This window comes from Marmota flaviventris, chromosome 4 (assembly GCF_047511675.1).
Source record: "Marmota flaviventris isolate mMarFla1 chromosome 4, mMarFla1.hap1, whole genome shotgun sequence".
NCBI lineage: Eukaryota > Metazoa > Chordata > Mammalia > Rodentia > Sciuridae > Marmota > Marmota flaviventris.
Window position 1 is genome coordinate 756,803 of NC_092501.1, and position 16,249 is coordinate 773,051.

Sequence of the window (16,249 nt, forward strand, 5' to 3'; positions counted from 1 at the left end):
AGTACTCTGGGCTGGGTTTAGCAGAGCAGAGACGAGCACTGCATCCTGCCTGATGGTCAGTGGAGATGATGATGGGCAGACAGAGGCTGGGAGAGCTGTTCCCTAAGCAAAGGTCCCATGTGCTACGTGGCCCTGCCTCCTTCTGCCTGGGACCCCATAAGCTCAGGGAGAACTTGAGAGCAGGGCTGTGCCCGGCAATAGCCCCAGGCCCACCTCCCAGCCCCCAGGCCAAGTAGAAAGAAAAGAGGAAGGACTTTAGAATCAGACAGGCCCATCCTGTGAGACCTGCAGTAACCCCAGCTCTCTGAGCAGGTGTCCTCTCCTAGGAAACTGGCTTCCCACTGCACCTGCAGCAAGTGACTGCAGACAGTTGAAACAGCACAGGGGTGCCATCTGCAGCATGCCAGCAAGGTTTGGGAGGTTCAAAGTCCAAATGGGGTAGTTCAGATTGGTGAGGGCCACCCTGGGCTGTGCCATATCATGGAGGGTGGCAATGACCAAAGCCTTGGAAGCAAGTGATCACACCTCAAACTGGGAGCAGGGAGATGAGGTCAGGCCTGCCCTTTTTATAATATGCATTAGGTGACCTAGTAAGCCAAGTCACCTCACTGTGTGCTCATATACGATTCTCTCAACAGAGAATTGCCTTCTAAGAGCACACCAACCCAAGAACCTCCTATCAGGCTCCACCTCCCAACAGCACCACCTTACCAACCACAGTGGACCATTGGGGACACCCGAACCATCCCCAAACCACAGCATGCCTCATCTCAAGGTCAGCTGATTGACATCTCAGCTCTTCTGCCACAGAACATTCCCAGGTCCTGGAGATTAGACGGGGGCATCTTGAGGGGCTGAGGGCCATCTATACTGCACAAAGGAATGTGTTCCTGTTATTCTGGGAAAGGGGCAATCAATAAGGATGGTTTTCCCCTTTACTCTCCTCCTTCAAGCAGTTTGCCAAAGTTATTAACCTGAGTGTGAAAAGTAACCAGGAGGGTGTGTTGAAGGACAAGACATGGTGAGCAGGAGAGGAAGGTGGATCATTAGGAGGTGCAGAACCAGGCTCCTAGCTCTGCACAGCCCTCCCAAGCCTGCCTCATGACCTTACCCCTGTGCCTCATTTTCCCACTTGCTCTGCGTCACCTTTGTTAGCTGCCAGAGCTCACCTAAACTGGTCTTCTTCTGGCTGGAATCCGGGGTAAAATACCACTTTGTATTTGGAGCAATTTTCCAACAAGTTGTGAAGGAAAAAGCCAAAGTTCCAACAGAAATGTTATTGGGGAGGAGAGCTGCCCTCCCAGGACAGGGCCACATCTAGGGCCACAACTGACACATGACTGACCAGGACAAGGATAAGGCAGAGATGTGAGGTTTTCCAACTTGGCTTTTCTCTGTGGTTCCCTGAAGACCAGTGTCTGGGAAGGGAGACTTTGGAAAACGCTGGAGTGGATGACTCTGCTCTGGTATGAGACACGGGAGGTAGCTGCCTGTACAAGGTCCACACACTGGCAGCCAGACAGCAGGAAGAGTCTGCAGGCTGGCTGAACCCAACCCAGTTATCTGAGAGGGGCCACGTCACCTTCTGTAACAGTGGGGGTGGCCTCTACCACATGGGATCTTCTGGCTCAACTTAGCAAGGCCTAAACTGTGCAGTCTCAGTCGAAGCTGAGAGAAGAAACAGTCTCTTTAGTCCTGCCAAGTTCCAAATGTGACAGTAAACCCTACAATGAAATCCAGCCTCATAAATTCTATCCCTATTCCAGAAAACCCTTCCGACTCCGGTCTGCATTCACCTTTCTCTAAGCAATCAGTACTCCCAAACACAGGGAGGAAATGGTGCCATCAGACTGGGAAGGCATCAGCCAGAGAGGATGAGGGCAGCCTCAGGGTCTGCCTCCATTCTAGAGCACACCTGGAAGGGGTCCCTTTGCTGCGAGGGCTGTGCTATTTCCTATCTGTCCACACACAGCCCTGCTGGTGAACTTCAGGGATGCCCGGTGTCCATGGGCATTGTTGTCCCTTCCAGTGGCCAGAGCAGTGTCCAGGATCCTTCATACAGGGGACTTGGATTTCTGTATCCAAAGCTGCCATGTTGAAAAAGGGGTCCCATTTAATTCCAGTACTGCCCCCCACCCAGGCCCTCTGCCAGCCAGGCTGAAGGGGGCTGTGTGTACTATGTTGGGACCTAGGCCTTCATGCACTGTCCCCTCCCTCCTCTGTGTCCTACCTGGAGCCCACAGAGCCAGGCAGGAGCCAGTCTTGCTGCACAGGGCAGGGCTACCAGAAGAGATGCCAGCATGGACACCCACTGGGAAGTGGGGGCAAGGTGAGGAACCCAAGAAGCACCATTCCACAAATTGGCAGGAAAGAATCCTGTTGAGCCCACTTGTGCCCAGCGTGGACCCCAGGCGGCCACACCAGCCAAGCTCCTGCTTTCTCCACCAAGAGGCCACCTTTGTGGCATCCCCTGGCAGGGGCAGGCCCAGACCAGCTGGCACTCATCCTTATTAGAATTCGGGGTTGAACACTCCTGTGAGCTGCCTAGTAAAAAACCACAGAGAGGCCTTCAGAGAAAGTGCTTCAATGATGCAGTCATCGCCAGTCAATTCAGACCATCTCCATCACAGTGGAGAGTCTGGAGCAGGAAGGGCTGCTCTGTCCTCTGCCAGGCAACATAGGCAGCTGGGAGCCCTCTGGGGGGGTTTCTGGTACTTTCTACACCTACATGAAGAAAAACCTAACTTCTTTCTCTGGGTGAGCTGGACAATTAAACTGCCCCAGAATGGTCTTAAGGCAACTTTGGTTTTTCATAAATAAATAGATTAATTTAGTTGTTTCTACATTCTAGGATACTAATCAGACATAGGTCAGCATCCCAAACCAACTTATGAAATATTCTAAAACAGCCCGGCTTCCAAGTAGCACAGGAGCTCTTTAAACCGGAAGCTCAGTCTAGTTTTGGAAAAGGAATCCACAGGTGCAGTCTGTATCAGGCCAAGCCTCCTTTCTTGCAGAGCTGGGATGCAGTCCCCACTAGGTTCCTCCTCCGAAGCCTCAAGGAGTGACCCTGGCTGTTCCCACCCACCAGACACCCTCTCTGGGGCCTTATCGCAGGTCAGCCAAAACTATCTGCAATGTAGAGCGGGACAGGCGGACAGCGAGCCGAAAACCCAGCACCCAGCGGTGAACTCTGGCTCCTAGCAGCCCCGGGCGCCAAAGCCTTGCAAGCCGGCATCTGAGGCCAGTGCGAGGTCTACCCTTTCACGTCCTGGTGGGTCTGTGCCCCATAGCCCTGCAATGCACCACGCCGTCCCTAGGACGCACAGGCAAGCCTAGGGGCAGCAACTCCCCGAGAGAGTATGCTTGGCGGATCCAGGAGCCGGAGGAGCCGCTCAGAGCCTGGACTCCATGGCTCGGCTCCAAAGAAACAGAAGCAGAGAGTCACCAGTCCGAGAGCAGTGTTCCTCCCATGCGACCCCCAGGATGCACACAGAGAGCCATGGTTGAAGCAGGCACACGACGAAAGTTCTGCTCCCGAGGGCTGGGACGTTTGGGAAGAGCATCCCTGGAGCCACTCAAGGACTGCCAGAGGCGCAGTCTATATCGCCCGGAATCCGCGCAAGGACACCGGCCCATGCCCAGGCCGCAGCTCCACCATGCCGCCGCGCCCGTTGTTGGTTCCTCAGCTCAGGGGGACTGGGTACAGCTCAAAGCGTTGCGGGAGAGTCCCCGCAGCCTTCTGGGCAGGAGAAGCGCGGGCAAATCTCGGACAGAGTTCATCCAGCGCGACGAGTTCCGCACCAGTGTAGCCAAGCGGTTCTGGGCCGGGGCTCAGAGGTCCCAAGCAGCGGCCCTGCCCCTCCCTGTTTTTCCCGCCTCCTCTTTAGCAAAGCCAACCCGCGCCGAGGCCCGCATATCAGCCGCCGCGACGATTGGACAGCGGCTCATGAAAGCGGCACCACCTTTTTATAGGGTACAGAGGGCGGGGGCGCCGCGGAGCCCCGGGCAGTGGTGCGGCAAGCTGCTTCTGCGTCCCGCGCGCACTGTGCGACAGTCCCCGCACCCACCGTCCCACGCATGGCACCCACGTCGCTCGGGATGAACACCGCTGCGCTCAGGGCACGCGGTGGGGGCGGCGCGGGCTCAGGTCCCCTGCCCTTCAGCGTCGAGTCACTGCTGGAGGCAGAGCGCGGGCCAGACTCCGAGCCCACAGAGCCAGGGGAGGAGAAGCCGCTAGGCGCCGTAGAGACCCGGGCCTGGGTCCCGCCTGCTGCCCTTGCGTGCCCCCTACGTAAGTGCCCAGCCTCGCGGTCCCCGGTCCTGAGTAGCGCCCGACCAGCCTGGATGAAAACCAGGGCGGAAAGGGCGCTGTCGCTCATAACTTACAAAGTAATAGCCACAAACGCGCCCAGCCTAAGCGCAAAGAAAGAAAATTGCCCACCGGAGCCCTGCAGCGCGTCCAGGCCCAGCAGCTACTCCTGCATCCCACTCCAGGCAGGCTTCGGTCCTGTCCACAACCCAAGGCTTTTCCTCTCCAGGACTCTCCGACTGAAGCACTCCCTGTCGGCCCCATGCCTTCCTGAGATAGCTAAAGTTGGCTTGGAGTCCTGGACTCTACGCTCACCCCACTCATTTCCGGCCACGGTCTCCAGTCCGAGCCTCCCGCTTTTTCCAAGTGGATAGAGTCCTAATCTTCCCTGGGGTGAGGGGCTGTGGGTTGAAGAGCAAAGCCCGAATCCACTGGGAGCCACCTTTGCCCCGCCGCTTCCCCGCCCTTCCTTCGCTTGCCCCAGCTGCCTTTGGGGTCTCCAAGGGCCCAGTCATGAATGGGAACTTGCGCCAACAACCGGCCTTTGCAGGGGTCTGGCAGTGTCAGGACAATGACCTAGCGCCAGCGTTTGTGGGCCCTTTTTATACTTCTCTTTCCTTTCAGGAGCCCCCAGCCCGGCACCCTGCATCCTCCGAAAACACAAGAACAACCGCAAGCCGCGGACGCCCTTCACTACCTCGCAGCTGCTGGCGCTGGAGTGCAAGTTCCACCAGAAACAGTACTTGTCCATCGCTGAGCGCGCCGAGTTCTCCAGCAGCCTGAGCCTCACCGACACGCAGGTGAAGATCTGGTTTCAGAACCGTAGGGCTAAGGCCAAGCGGCTGCAGGAGGCCGAGCTGGAGAAGCTGAAGGTGGCGGCCAAGCCGTCGCTGCCCTCGTTCGCCCTGCCCTTCCCTCTGGGCGCCCCGCTGCACGGCTCCAGCGCATTCGGTGGCCCGGCAGGAGCCCTTCCCCAGGTGTCCCGGCGCCTCGCAGGGCCAGCCACGGCCTACAGCGTGTACTACCTGACTTAGGCGTGGGTGTGAGAATCCGACCCGGAGCCGCAGGGCGGGAGGGATGGCCTCGACCTTCAGGAGGTCCACGGAAGACTGGCCTGCGCCGAGTCCCTGTTCCCGGTACCCTCGGCATTTCCGTGTTGCCTTTGTGTTGCTGTTGTTTAGTTTTTCGTTTTTGTTGCTAATGCGATGTTATATTTAATGCCTGAAGCCTATTTGTGGGTATCTTACAAAGATTTCAAGTTTCTAAGAATCATGTTAGTACTAAACTGTTTGCTGAAAGGTAATGGACTTTATTCTGTACCCTCAAAATGGACCAAAATAGATCTTACTACTTGGAATAAAGCAGCTGCCAAAGTACTCTGAGGCTTGCTCCGCGGACCCACCTCTGGCTCTGAAGTCCAGTTTCCTCCAGGTAGCCTTGTCCACTTGCAAGATTATTCTGGGACACACCAAGGAACTACTTCTCAAAGAAATTAAAATAGTTTGATGCCAGGACTACTGGAAACAAATACTGACACTCTAATTAGATTCTCACGTCATTATGGATGGAAACTTTTGCACTTATTTCAGGCAATTTGTAATTGATTCAGGGAGCTTGAAGCTGATCACACGCTGCGGTGGGAGCATGGGCACATTAGTGGCGCCAGGGACAGCAATGGGGGGGGGGGGGCGGCGGGGCGAGTGGGCCTGCTGGGCTTGGGGACATGGGCTTGGGCAGGATGCTGCTGCTAGGCTGCTCCACAACCTCAGCCGAGCTGTGCCCCATCCCCCCACCGCTTGCAGGGAAGAGGAAGAACTCCCTGCGATGGTGGATGGGGGCGCGGGTGGATCCAAAAGGCCTTGTTCTAGCGTGTCGAGGCCAGGTCCCCAGGTCCCCGCTGGTCACCCTTTGTTTGCAAGGCACTGAGCTCCTTGATGAGGTGGGCACAGCTCTCTTTACATGAAGAAGATGAACAATCTGACCCGCTCTGAAGAGCTACCCCAGTAGGTCCACCAGCCCTGCCACACAGCACAGAGACTCTGGAAAACCCACAGCTGGTTTCTTTGTAAACTGCAGCCACAGACTGGAGGGTTAAGCTGAGCTTGCTGAGAGCTTGCCCACAGATTCCCTGGAGTCACAGCAGGAGTAGTGGGAAGTCCCCCCCCCCCAACCCCCAACCGTGTCCTGACTTGCAGCTGAAGACAGGACTGGATGGCCAAGGGTGCAGTGGGCCTAGACCATGAGGAATCCCCTCTCCCCACAGGCCTCTGCTGATGGCACTGGGCTGATCAGGTGGATCAGATTGCAGGAGGGGAAGGATCAACTCTGCTCATCAGGACTGCAGCATAGGAGAAACACCACAGTCCTACAGACTTCATGGGTGTTTCTACTTCAATTCAAACACCTGGAAGTTATAAAGATAATATTGCATGAAATTCCCTATGGTGTCCATTAGACACTCTTCCTGTGTCTCTGAGAAAATGGGAACTCACCGTGGGTTTAATGAGGAATGATCCCAGTTCTTGGAGACCAGGCCGGAGAAAGGGAAGGTGCCTGCCTTTCTCAGGTGCCTGTGCTTGTCCACCCGCCCTGGGGCCTGAACTATTTAAACTGAAGCCCAAATTCTCAAGTGGCAGACCCTCCCGTGGTCTCTAAATATACAGAGCAAAGGAACCAGGGTTGGGATAGGTCTTCAGCAGCCAATGTCCCCCATGGGCTGCATCAGGCTGCTGCTTCTCAAGGCCCTTCTATTCTGTTTCCAAATCTTAGGTCTCTGAGTGGCATAGGGCCAGCCAGGACCAAGTTTTATGGTTCAGTTTTAGTGATTTCTAAGTAATCCTGAAAGCTACTCACGAGGAAAACAAGCATCCAGGGCCCATTCCAGTGGAGCTGGGGTCCGCACAGCAACTTAGCCACCTTGTAGGCATCTGTGCACTGGCCAAGGGCATATAAACCACCCTACAGGGCCCTGGAGAGTGCCAGGCAGCCCAGAGCTGATGCAGATCTGCTGAACTGAGAGTGATGAGCTAGCTTATTTATCCCTCTGTAACCAATTATTTTTTTCGGGAGAGGCAGGGGTACCAGGGATTGTACTCAGGGGCACTCAACCACTGAGCTACATCCCCAGCCCTATTTTGTACTTTGACAGGGTCTCACTGTGTTGCTTAGCTCCTCGCTTTTGCTGAGGCTGGCTTTGAACTCACGATCCTCCTGCCTTTGCCTCCCAAGCTGGCATGTGCCATAGCACTCATCTCTCTGAAACCATTTCTGACCCCAAATATCTGCCCAAGTCCTCTTGGTGCCCAGACCTCTCCAGGGTGAGTTCATCTCTGGGGCTGGAGGGCAGGACATGCATATGCCCTTGTTGCTGTCCAGCCCTTTTGCTTGTGAAAAGACTAAGGTGAACTTACCAAGACTGAGACTTTCTCCTGGAGAGGGGATGTGGGCTAGAAGCCTTCTCCCAGGATTAGAGGTCCTGCAAACCCTAGGCTAACCTGGAGCTGTACACACCTGCTGGCCACCCCCTGAACTCAGCTAGTGTGTCTCCAAGTCAGAGGTCTGTGAAGGCTGGAGGTGGCCTGGAACTGGTGGCAGAATAGTCACGTGACTATCTGACATGATAGCAGGTAGGCTGTGGGCCTTGGCCCACAGATGCCGTGAACCCCAGAGTCCTGCCCGCCAGTCTGTGCCCTTTCAGCTGTCCGTGCTGGGCAACTCCTGTTGGGGTTGGGGACATTGCCCTGTCCTTAGGAATTTGTGTTCTGGCAAGATGATCACCTGACAAAGTGGCCCGGAGCAATCTTCCAGGGTAGGACATACTTCTTTGGGAGTGCAGGGCAGCTGTGTGGTTCAGGAATAAGGAGTGGACACATGGTAGAATGGCCTGGACTGTTGGTGGCCTCTGGCAGGGTCAAAGTGTAGAGGGCTGGTCTGTGAAATGCCCCAGTGACCCGCCCACTGAGCCCCACCATCCCAGATGTCTAATTGAGTGACATGAAAAGACTGCGGGTCTGGCGCCGGAGACAGGGCCACCTGCTCTCCTGGGAAAGGGAACTCATGGAGCCTGCTGAATAACCCTGAGACTCCCAACACAGGAACTTCATCACCAGAAGATACGAGTATAGCAGGGCTGGCTCGCAGGCCCGCCAGCTTCTGGGTGTGAATGGGGCTGACCCCTCTGGGCCTCATCCTAGTAGGGTCAGCCCTTAGAGCCTCCGCCAGCCAGCAGCACCAGCCTTACCCCTCTGGGTCTATGGGGGCTGCTCTTGGCCCCACCCTGAGCATGGACTGCAGGCCACTATGCTGTGCTTGGGGACCACTAGGGGGAATAGGCCTGGTCAGGACGCCTTGCACTGGTTCTGGGGAAGGAATTTGTGAAATCTGACCAGCAGATCTTGAATGACAGTGACGATCTGGAGCTAAGGGCCTCCTTGCGGGGAGTTTTGAAGAGGTGATGCATTCTCAAGCTGGGTAGTAGGACTGGCATTTGCTACCCCTGCCAGGACATGCTATTCTACCTAGGAAATGCTTCCAGTGAACTGTGGAGGTGCAGCAGCAGGCCTGTGGAGAGCAATACCATTTCCACTTGGGCTGACCCCAAGAGCCCGGCGCTGGGGACAGGCCATCTGCTCTCCTGCTTGTCTTTGTGGGCCCAGTGTCCCCAGCTCTCAGTCCCGTGCACGCCCTCAGGAAGCGTTTATGAGTAAGAGGACTGCGCTGTTTTCCTGGCTGTACAGAAGGTAATGCTAGCCAGAGGGACTCAGGTGTGTACTTTTGTTTTCAGTTTTTAAAACTGTTGCCTAAATTGGAAGTTTCACTATTTCTTTCTTTCTTTTTTTAACATTCATTTTATAGTTGTAGGTGGACACAATACCTTTATTTATTTATCTTTTTAATGTGGTGCTGAGAATCAAACCTAGTGCCTCACATATGCTAGGCAAGCGCTCCACCTCTGAGCCACAACTCCAGCCTAAGTTTTGGCTATTTCTTTTTTTTTTTTTTTAATATTTATTTTTTAGGTATGGATGGACACAACACAATGCCTTTATTTTTATGTGGTGCTGAGGATCGAACCCAGGTCCGCCCGTGCTAGGCGAGCACTCTACCTCTGAGCCACAACCACAGCCTAAGTTCTAGCTATTTCTGATGGTCCATATAACATGCCATACTCTCACTGATTGGACCACCAAGGGGAAAAAATCACCTAGCAAGTTAGACAGTGAAGACCAGCGTTAGTGATAGATGGTTTGGCCCTGAGTCTTCTCTCTCGGGATCTTTGTTACTTCTGATTTAGCTTTTTCATGTTGTGGTTCTGCTCTACCCTCTGCTTCTTCTTGGCTGCTAGTGGTCCTATGTCTAGAACTTGTCCCTTCATCTGTTCTGATTGTTCACAGCTCTCTTTTGATCCTTCCATAGGTGGGATGATGCCCCTTTGCATTCTGATTGTCAACAGCAGGTTCTGACAGCTCCTTAGGCCTTTGACCAAGTTGCCCTGGGAGCCCCATTGTTTCTGAAAGCAGCCACTTTGAATCCTGCAGCAACAAGTCTTTTGCTACCCTGAAGTTGAATTCCTTATCTTTGACTTTCAGCACTTTAAGTATGACTTGTCTATGGCTCTTTTTGCATTCATTATCCTACTTGGAATTCATTGAACTTCCTAAATGATGGTGTGCTTTTCAAAAAATGTGGGCCATTCTCAGTAGTTCTTCGGACACACTGTTGTGCTACTCTCTCTCCTCTCCTCCCGACGTTCTGTGGGGTGCCAGAGGTGCCCCGCCTTCCTCATGCTCTCCCTAGGTTCTTCATTTTCTCTCTCTTTTCTTGGTTGGTGTCATCAAGTTTACTTACTCTTTCTTCTGCCAGTTCAGCTCTACTGTTGAACTGCTCTGGTGAATTTTTATAATTTGGGGCATTGTACTTTCAACTCCAGAATTTCCACTTGGTTCTTTGAAAGACTTGTTTCTCTCTTCTTTGAAACCCTATTTGTGATATGTCATCATGCTTCCCTCAGTTCTGCAAACACTTCTGTGATGGCTGTTGGAGTTGCCTGTCTCACAGGGATATGTGTCATGTGTCCTGTTTATCTGCATGGTTTGTATTTTTTGCTGTTGTGAGTTGAACATTGTAGGTAACACATCATAGCATCTTGCTAACGCTTCTGTTTGCTTATTCCTCACTGGCACTGGATCTGGTTTTAGTGTCGGCAGCTCTTCTCAGATGTCTTTAGCCTCTGGCGTCCTGAGGCAGTGGGACTTTGCTAGCCCAGCCTGCTAGGTGCCCACAGATTGCTCCATGTTTTCCAATGATGCCTTGGACATAAATTCCCCACAAACTAATCCAACAATTGAAAGAATGGGTTGAACTGTGATAAGCAAAACTATAGAAATCCAGCAACATAGGAAGACAGCCTCGAGCTTCTCTAGTCGACTGTCCTATTTATGGAATTAGACATGGAGTTTAGCAGCACATGTGATACAAAGGAGAGAAAACGAAAGCAGGTCCAACGAGACTCCAGGCACCAGCACGCAGCATAGAACACAGAAGGTCTGGAAGCAGATGACAGAATCTGACATTCACTTCAGTGCTTTCAGGAAAAGGGAGGGAGCCTGGGTATAGGCAGCATCTGAAGATGTTAGACTCTAGGCTCGAAGGCAGAGGACAGCAGGCAGGCAGGGTAGAAGGAGATCTTCTCCCAACCTGGGTGATACAACAGTGGAATACCAAAGACCAAAGAAGGTCCTGAGAGTAGCTGGAGAGGACCCTCAGGGGACAGGGAGTCCCCACCACACCTGTCTGCCTTGTCAGCAGCTCTGAAGGCAGGGACAGCTGCCTAGCAGGCTCAGGGGAGGCACCAGGTCTGCTGTTCCCAGCAACAAGACAAGGATAGAGAAGCATTTTCAGGCAAACAGAATGAAAACTGTACAAGCACAGATTCACTAAAGGAGACTCCAAGGTTGCTTAAGGCAATGAAGAGAATGATCTCTTGTAAGCTGGGAGAGGCAAGGACTGCTTAGCCAGGAGCGGCCACTATGGCAGATTCACTGCACGCTGGCCCTGAGCCACGGTAGTGATATGCCACGGGATTAGCAAAAGGATCTAGAAATGAAATGTCTGTGACACAGCGTGAGCAGAGCTGGGGCTGGGTTTAGTGTCCACAGTCCCTGACTGTTGGGGGAAAGGAGATGTCAATTAATCTTGGAGCCCAACAGAGTTTATGTTAAAAATGTCAGGGCATTTTTAACATAAAAATAATTATGTTATAAATTATAATACATAATAATAATTAGCTAGAAGGTGCCAAACTCCCCAAAATGACAGAGGGAAAAAGCACATTCTGTCCAAAATAAGGTATAAAAAGTGAGGCCAACAGCCTAAGCAGACTGTGCACCACAGGGTTGAGGATGGCTGCCACACCTGATTATGGGCCAAGGTGTTTCCCATGTGAAAGGTGATTTCCAGGTAAAAGCAAAGACAAGACCAAGGCTCCACACACTAATTAGAAAGAAACATCACCCCAGCAGGTCCTGATCCCCCAGCAAGAAAACGCAGATATGTCACCGAAACCCAAGCGTGGCAATCCAGTTTTCCACCACAAAAAGCACTGATGCACATTCCATCCTGAAGCCTGCAGGTGACCTCTTTCTGGAAAGTGCTTCTGTTTGACCTCTGCAAGTGACCTCTTTCTGGAAAGTGCTTCTGTTTGACCTCTGCAAGTGACCTCTTTCTGGAAAGTGCTTCTGTTTGACAGCTGGACCTGAACCCACCGGGACTCTGCAGCAGGGAGAGGAGGTCTCCCCAGAAACTGAGCGGCCCACCTGGACCTCACTGCAATGCTGGAGTCTTCTTCCCATCAGTTCTGCATTCCATATTTGTCAAGAGAAAAACAGAGACAGGAAAAACAGATAGCTTTCTAGTGAGGGAGGAATCTTGGAGAGGATCCCAGCATGGACAGTCCTCAAAGGCTGCAACACACTCCTAGTGACCCAAACTGCAGACAACATAGGTCTGGCAGAATGTGCTGCTGTGGAAAGGATCAATCCCATCACTGTGGAGAGCACTGGTCAGCACTAGCATACAAGGAGGACAGCAGGATAGTGGACACACTGAGACAAGGCCTCCCACGGGGAGTTGGGAGATGGTTTCCATTCTGTTTTCTCAAGTGGCCACATCTGCCCCCAGGGGATGCTCACTTCCTACCCCAACAGTGTGCACTGGGTTTCCTCCCTGCATACCAGGACTGTACTCAAGCTGTTTTCCTTGAGCACTTGCACCTGCTTTAGTGCCTGAAGTGCCAGTGGAATGTTTTCTGAATTTGAGGTCATCCTCAAGATTCCCTCTGAGAGCTATGAGCCTGGCTGCACCTCTGTACCAGGAGTCACAAGTGACCACCAGCTGCTTCTGGTCAGGCCCCAAGTCCAGGAAAACAGCAGGTGGTGAGGTGAGGCAGGGAAGGGCTTGTTGTGCTAGCACCTCTGGCACAGAAGCACCCAGATGCCTGGCAGTGGGGATGGGCCTCTGCCAGGCCTGGCCCTGGAGCACAGGTTTTACCCAGCATAATCATATTTCTCCAGGACATGCTACTGCCTGCCTGTCTGTGCTTCCCACACCTGTTCTGACCTCCTGAGCTGCCTTTCCCACCTTAAGTCTTGCATCCCTGGCTGCTTCTCTCCTGCTTGACAGGCCTGTGTGTCTTCCTGCTGCACCCCTTCTCCAGCACTGTGTCCCAGAGGAGCTTGCTGGGTGGGTGGGGCACAAAGACCATCTGGGTGTCCTTCTCACGGCCTTGAAGGTAAGGACTCAGGGACTGCTGTACCTGACCTACAAACCAACTCTCAGGGGCTCCTCATAAATCTCTCTGAACAGTGAATCCTCAAAGTGCAATACTCTTAGTTGATAAGTTCAACAACACAGAAATAAGAGTAAAGAATTTGGTGAAAAATATTTATTTCATGTGCTTAAAAAGAATGTCCCTAGGGTGGTCCCTGCAGAAAGAGGTGAGCTGTCTCCTGAGCCTGCTGTTTGTCCCAGTCATCTCTGGAAGCTTTAAGTCCCCTGCCGCTTCTGGTAACTCACTGAGGGACCCAGACAAGGAGGGAAGCAAAGGCCCAGCCCCAGGGTGCCCACATGACAAGTGTGAGAGAGGCCCGAGGGCCATCAGCCCCTGCAGGAGCCCCATTCCTGCACTGTCCACACAGATGCCTGGTTCTTTCTCCCATCTGGATCTGTCAGTGGTGTTTGTTTCTTTTCTGGGTGCTTTTAAACCCTCGAGATGCACCTTGGCCAAAACAGATGGTAGAAGGCACTCTGGAATGGAAAACAGTTCACATCAAGTGATGGCACTTTCTTTGCCAACAAGCAACCCAACTCATAATAGCAGCCTTGTGTGTGATTCTTTATTCCTTCTTATTCTAGAATGTTCCCCCTCTCACTCTGTGCAACATCCAGTGCAACATCCAGGAAGTGGAGTCTGCCCTCCTGGGCCCTGAGGCAGCTCCTGGAGTCAGATCTGCTTCCTGTGGAAGACATTCCCAGGCACTGGCCACTCATTGAGATCTCAGCTGTGGCCCAGCTTTCTGTGGTGCTCATGTCCCGTTATCTACCATCCCCTGAAACCTGACCTCCCGTAGCGTCTGGGCCACTCACAGGCCAGTCTAGGCAAAGGTGAGAAGGCAGATGAGGGAAACACACATCCATCTTCCAGCCAGTTCAGAGTCTTCAGCGATTTTTTTCCCCATGGTTAACATTTTCCCCAAAACCAGATTCCAAGTCAGTTTTAACTCCATACTAGAAAACAAGTCTGCCAGATTGTGACTGAAACAATTACAAGTGAAGGTCCCCCATGGACTGAGTGAAGTTAAAAGGGTAGTTTGCATTCCTGGACTTCATGGTACATAACACACCAGAATGTTCTGGTTTTCAACCTCATGAGGCCAACACTTGCCCAGTGTTACTGTCTCAGGAAGATGTCCACACTGACCTGTGGATGTAGGTCCGCTTCTCACCTACAGGTGCTGGGGGTGCTGCTGCAGGCTCGGAGCAGACTTCCATTGCATCCCCTTCATCCCTGAGGGCTGCAGTTGACAGGTCAGCATCAGACCTCCGTGTGGCTGGGCTGCAGAAGACAGAGTGTCAGCAACGGCTCAGCATAACTCCCACAGCCCTGGCTTCCCCCAGAAATAAACTTTCAAGCAAAGGACTCTTTTTTTCTTGCAAAGATATTCGTACTCTGTTGGCATAGTCTAATTTTACAGTGCAATTTCCAGGCTATCAAAAAAAAAAAAAAAAAAAAAGGGGTGAATGCTTATGGCAAGGTCACAGTTCACATAATATGCCCTGTATTTTATATATTTAAATATGATCATACTCTGTCTTTCAAATATACTGTTTTTATGGTGCCACATGGTATAAGCCTACCAAGGGGGAGGATGCTCATGGCTTTGGATGAACTCCATAGGCCCCTGCTGGCAGCTTCCTAACTCTGAAAACTAGGGCATGTGGGATTCAGCCCAGGTGCAAGAATGGGAAAGGAGTGCCTGCCGTTCCTACATCCCTGTTTTGCTACTCCTGGCCAGGAACTCCTCTTACATTTCCCTTTGAGGGGAAGCTACCCTTTTTGTGTAACCCCTTTGAGTACTGATCCCCATGGTCAGAATGTCAGCTACCTGCAGGTATATACAAACAAAAAAAGCCTCCACCCATTCAAGCTGCTCTCACATCTCCTAAGACCAGGGGCGGCCAACAACCCTACTCCTCACGTACCCTCTGCTTGTCTTGGGCTTATCAAACCGGAAATCCGCGGGGTACAGGTGGAACCTCACCATGTGATCCTTCCGGTCTCGGCTGGTTTTAAACTTCTCTGGGCAACCTTCAATCAAGCACTGGTACTGCAAAAGATAGGGTGTCACCTCCCTGATCCAAGTCCCTAGCACAATGTGTGCCCAGCCTGATTAATTACCCACCATGTCCTGCCTCTCCGCCAGGATCTGGAAGAGGGAGTCATGCCACTCCAGAATGTGGGCATCCAGCAGATGTCCGGAGGGGAAGGCGCGGCTGCAGAGGGAGCAGGCATTCCCGTGTAGCATGTTGTAATGGTGCTGGTAGTCCTCCAGGGCAGCGAACACCTGGCAGCAGCCAGGGACCTGACAGGTGAACTCAGGCACCCTGGGAAAGGAGGCTAATCTCAACGGAGGAGGCACACTTTGCTAAAGCAGAAACCCCAATGGTGACTTTTCATCCAGAGTAAGAGGCCCAATAAAGCTCCTGAGGTTCTTTTGGTACTGGGAACTGAACTCAGGGGTGCTCTACCACTGAGATACATACAACCCTAGCCCTTTTCATTTTTATACTGAGACAGAGTCTTGCTACATGACCCAGGCTGGCCTTGAACGCTGGGATTAGAGGAGTGCGCCACCGCGCCATACTCCAAGCCTTACTTATTTAAAAAATGAAATTTCCCTAAACAGGCCACAGATGGAGTAGAAGCCAGTCACCAGACGTGCCAACGCTTGCACCGGAGGGTCTCTGTGGAGGGATCTGAGCCCTCAGCTGCACGAGGCGGTGCGGGGGAACGGGCGCGGGCGGAGTCGCTCACCTGGACCTCTCCGGCTCCTCGGCCACCTGGGTGAGCACATCCTGCAGGTAGAGATGCCTCTGCACGTCCCCGTCCTACAGGAGACAAGCGCGGAGGTTAAGGCCGGGACCCGCCCCAGCATCAGGCCCCGCCCCTGCGCCCCTGTGTCCCCGCACCTCGAAGAGCTCGTGCTCCCGCGGGAGGCGCACCGGGCGTGCCACAAAGCGGAAGGGCGCCGCCCCGGCCGCGGGGTCCCTCTCCACTGGCAGCGGCTCGGCCGCCCCGGGCGTGCCGGCCAGGCGGGCGCTCAGCGCGGCGGGCAGCAGCATCGCCCTTCTCGGCGGCGCCGCCGCCCGTCGGCCACCATC

At 53.3% G+C, this 16,249-nt stretch overlaps 2 protein-coding genes across 2 annotated transcripts; one reads left to right on the forward strand and one right to left on the reverse strand.

Annotated features, from left to right (window-relative positions):
- Positions 1 to 4,065: 4,065 nt before the first annotated feature.
- LOC114083811 (homeobox protein MSX-3-like) lies at positions 4,066 to 5,713 on the forward strand. The gene is made up of 2 exons (XM_027925067.2): positions 4,066 to 4,294; positions 4,937 to 5,713. Exons 1-2 carry the CDS (start codon positions 4,081 to 4,083, stop codon positions 5,344 to 5,346), a joined length of 624 nt encoding a protein of 207 aa, XP_027780868.2. The 5' UTR covers positions 4,066 to 4,080; the 3' UTR covers positions 5,347 to 5,713.
- Positions 5,714 to 13,238: 7,525 nt separating this feature from the next.
- Znf511 (zinc finger protein 511) lies at positions 13,239 to 16,249 on the reverse strand. The gene is made up of 6 exons (XM_027924914.2): positions 16,058 to 16,249; positions 15,903 to 15,976; positions 15,271 to 15,472; positions 15,071 to 15,195; positions 14,289 to 14,423; positions 13,239 to 13,615 (listed from the first exon to the last, which is right to left on the reverse strand). The coding sequence occupies exons 1-6, from the start codon at positions 16,208 to 16,210 to the stop codon at positions 13,537 to 13,539; spliced, it is 768 nt and encodes a 255-aa protein (XP_027780715.1). The 5' UTR covers positions 16,211 to 16,249; the 3' UTR covers positions 13,239 to 13,536.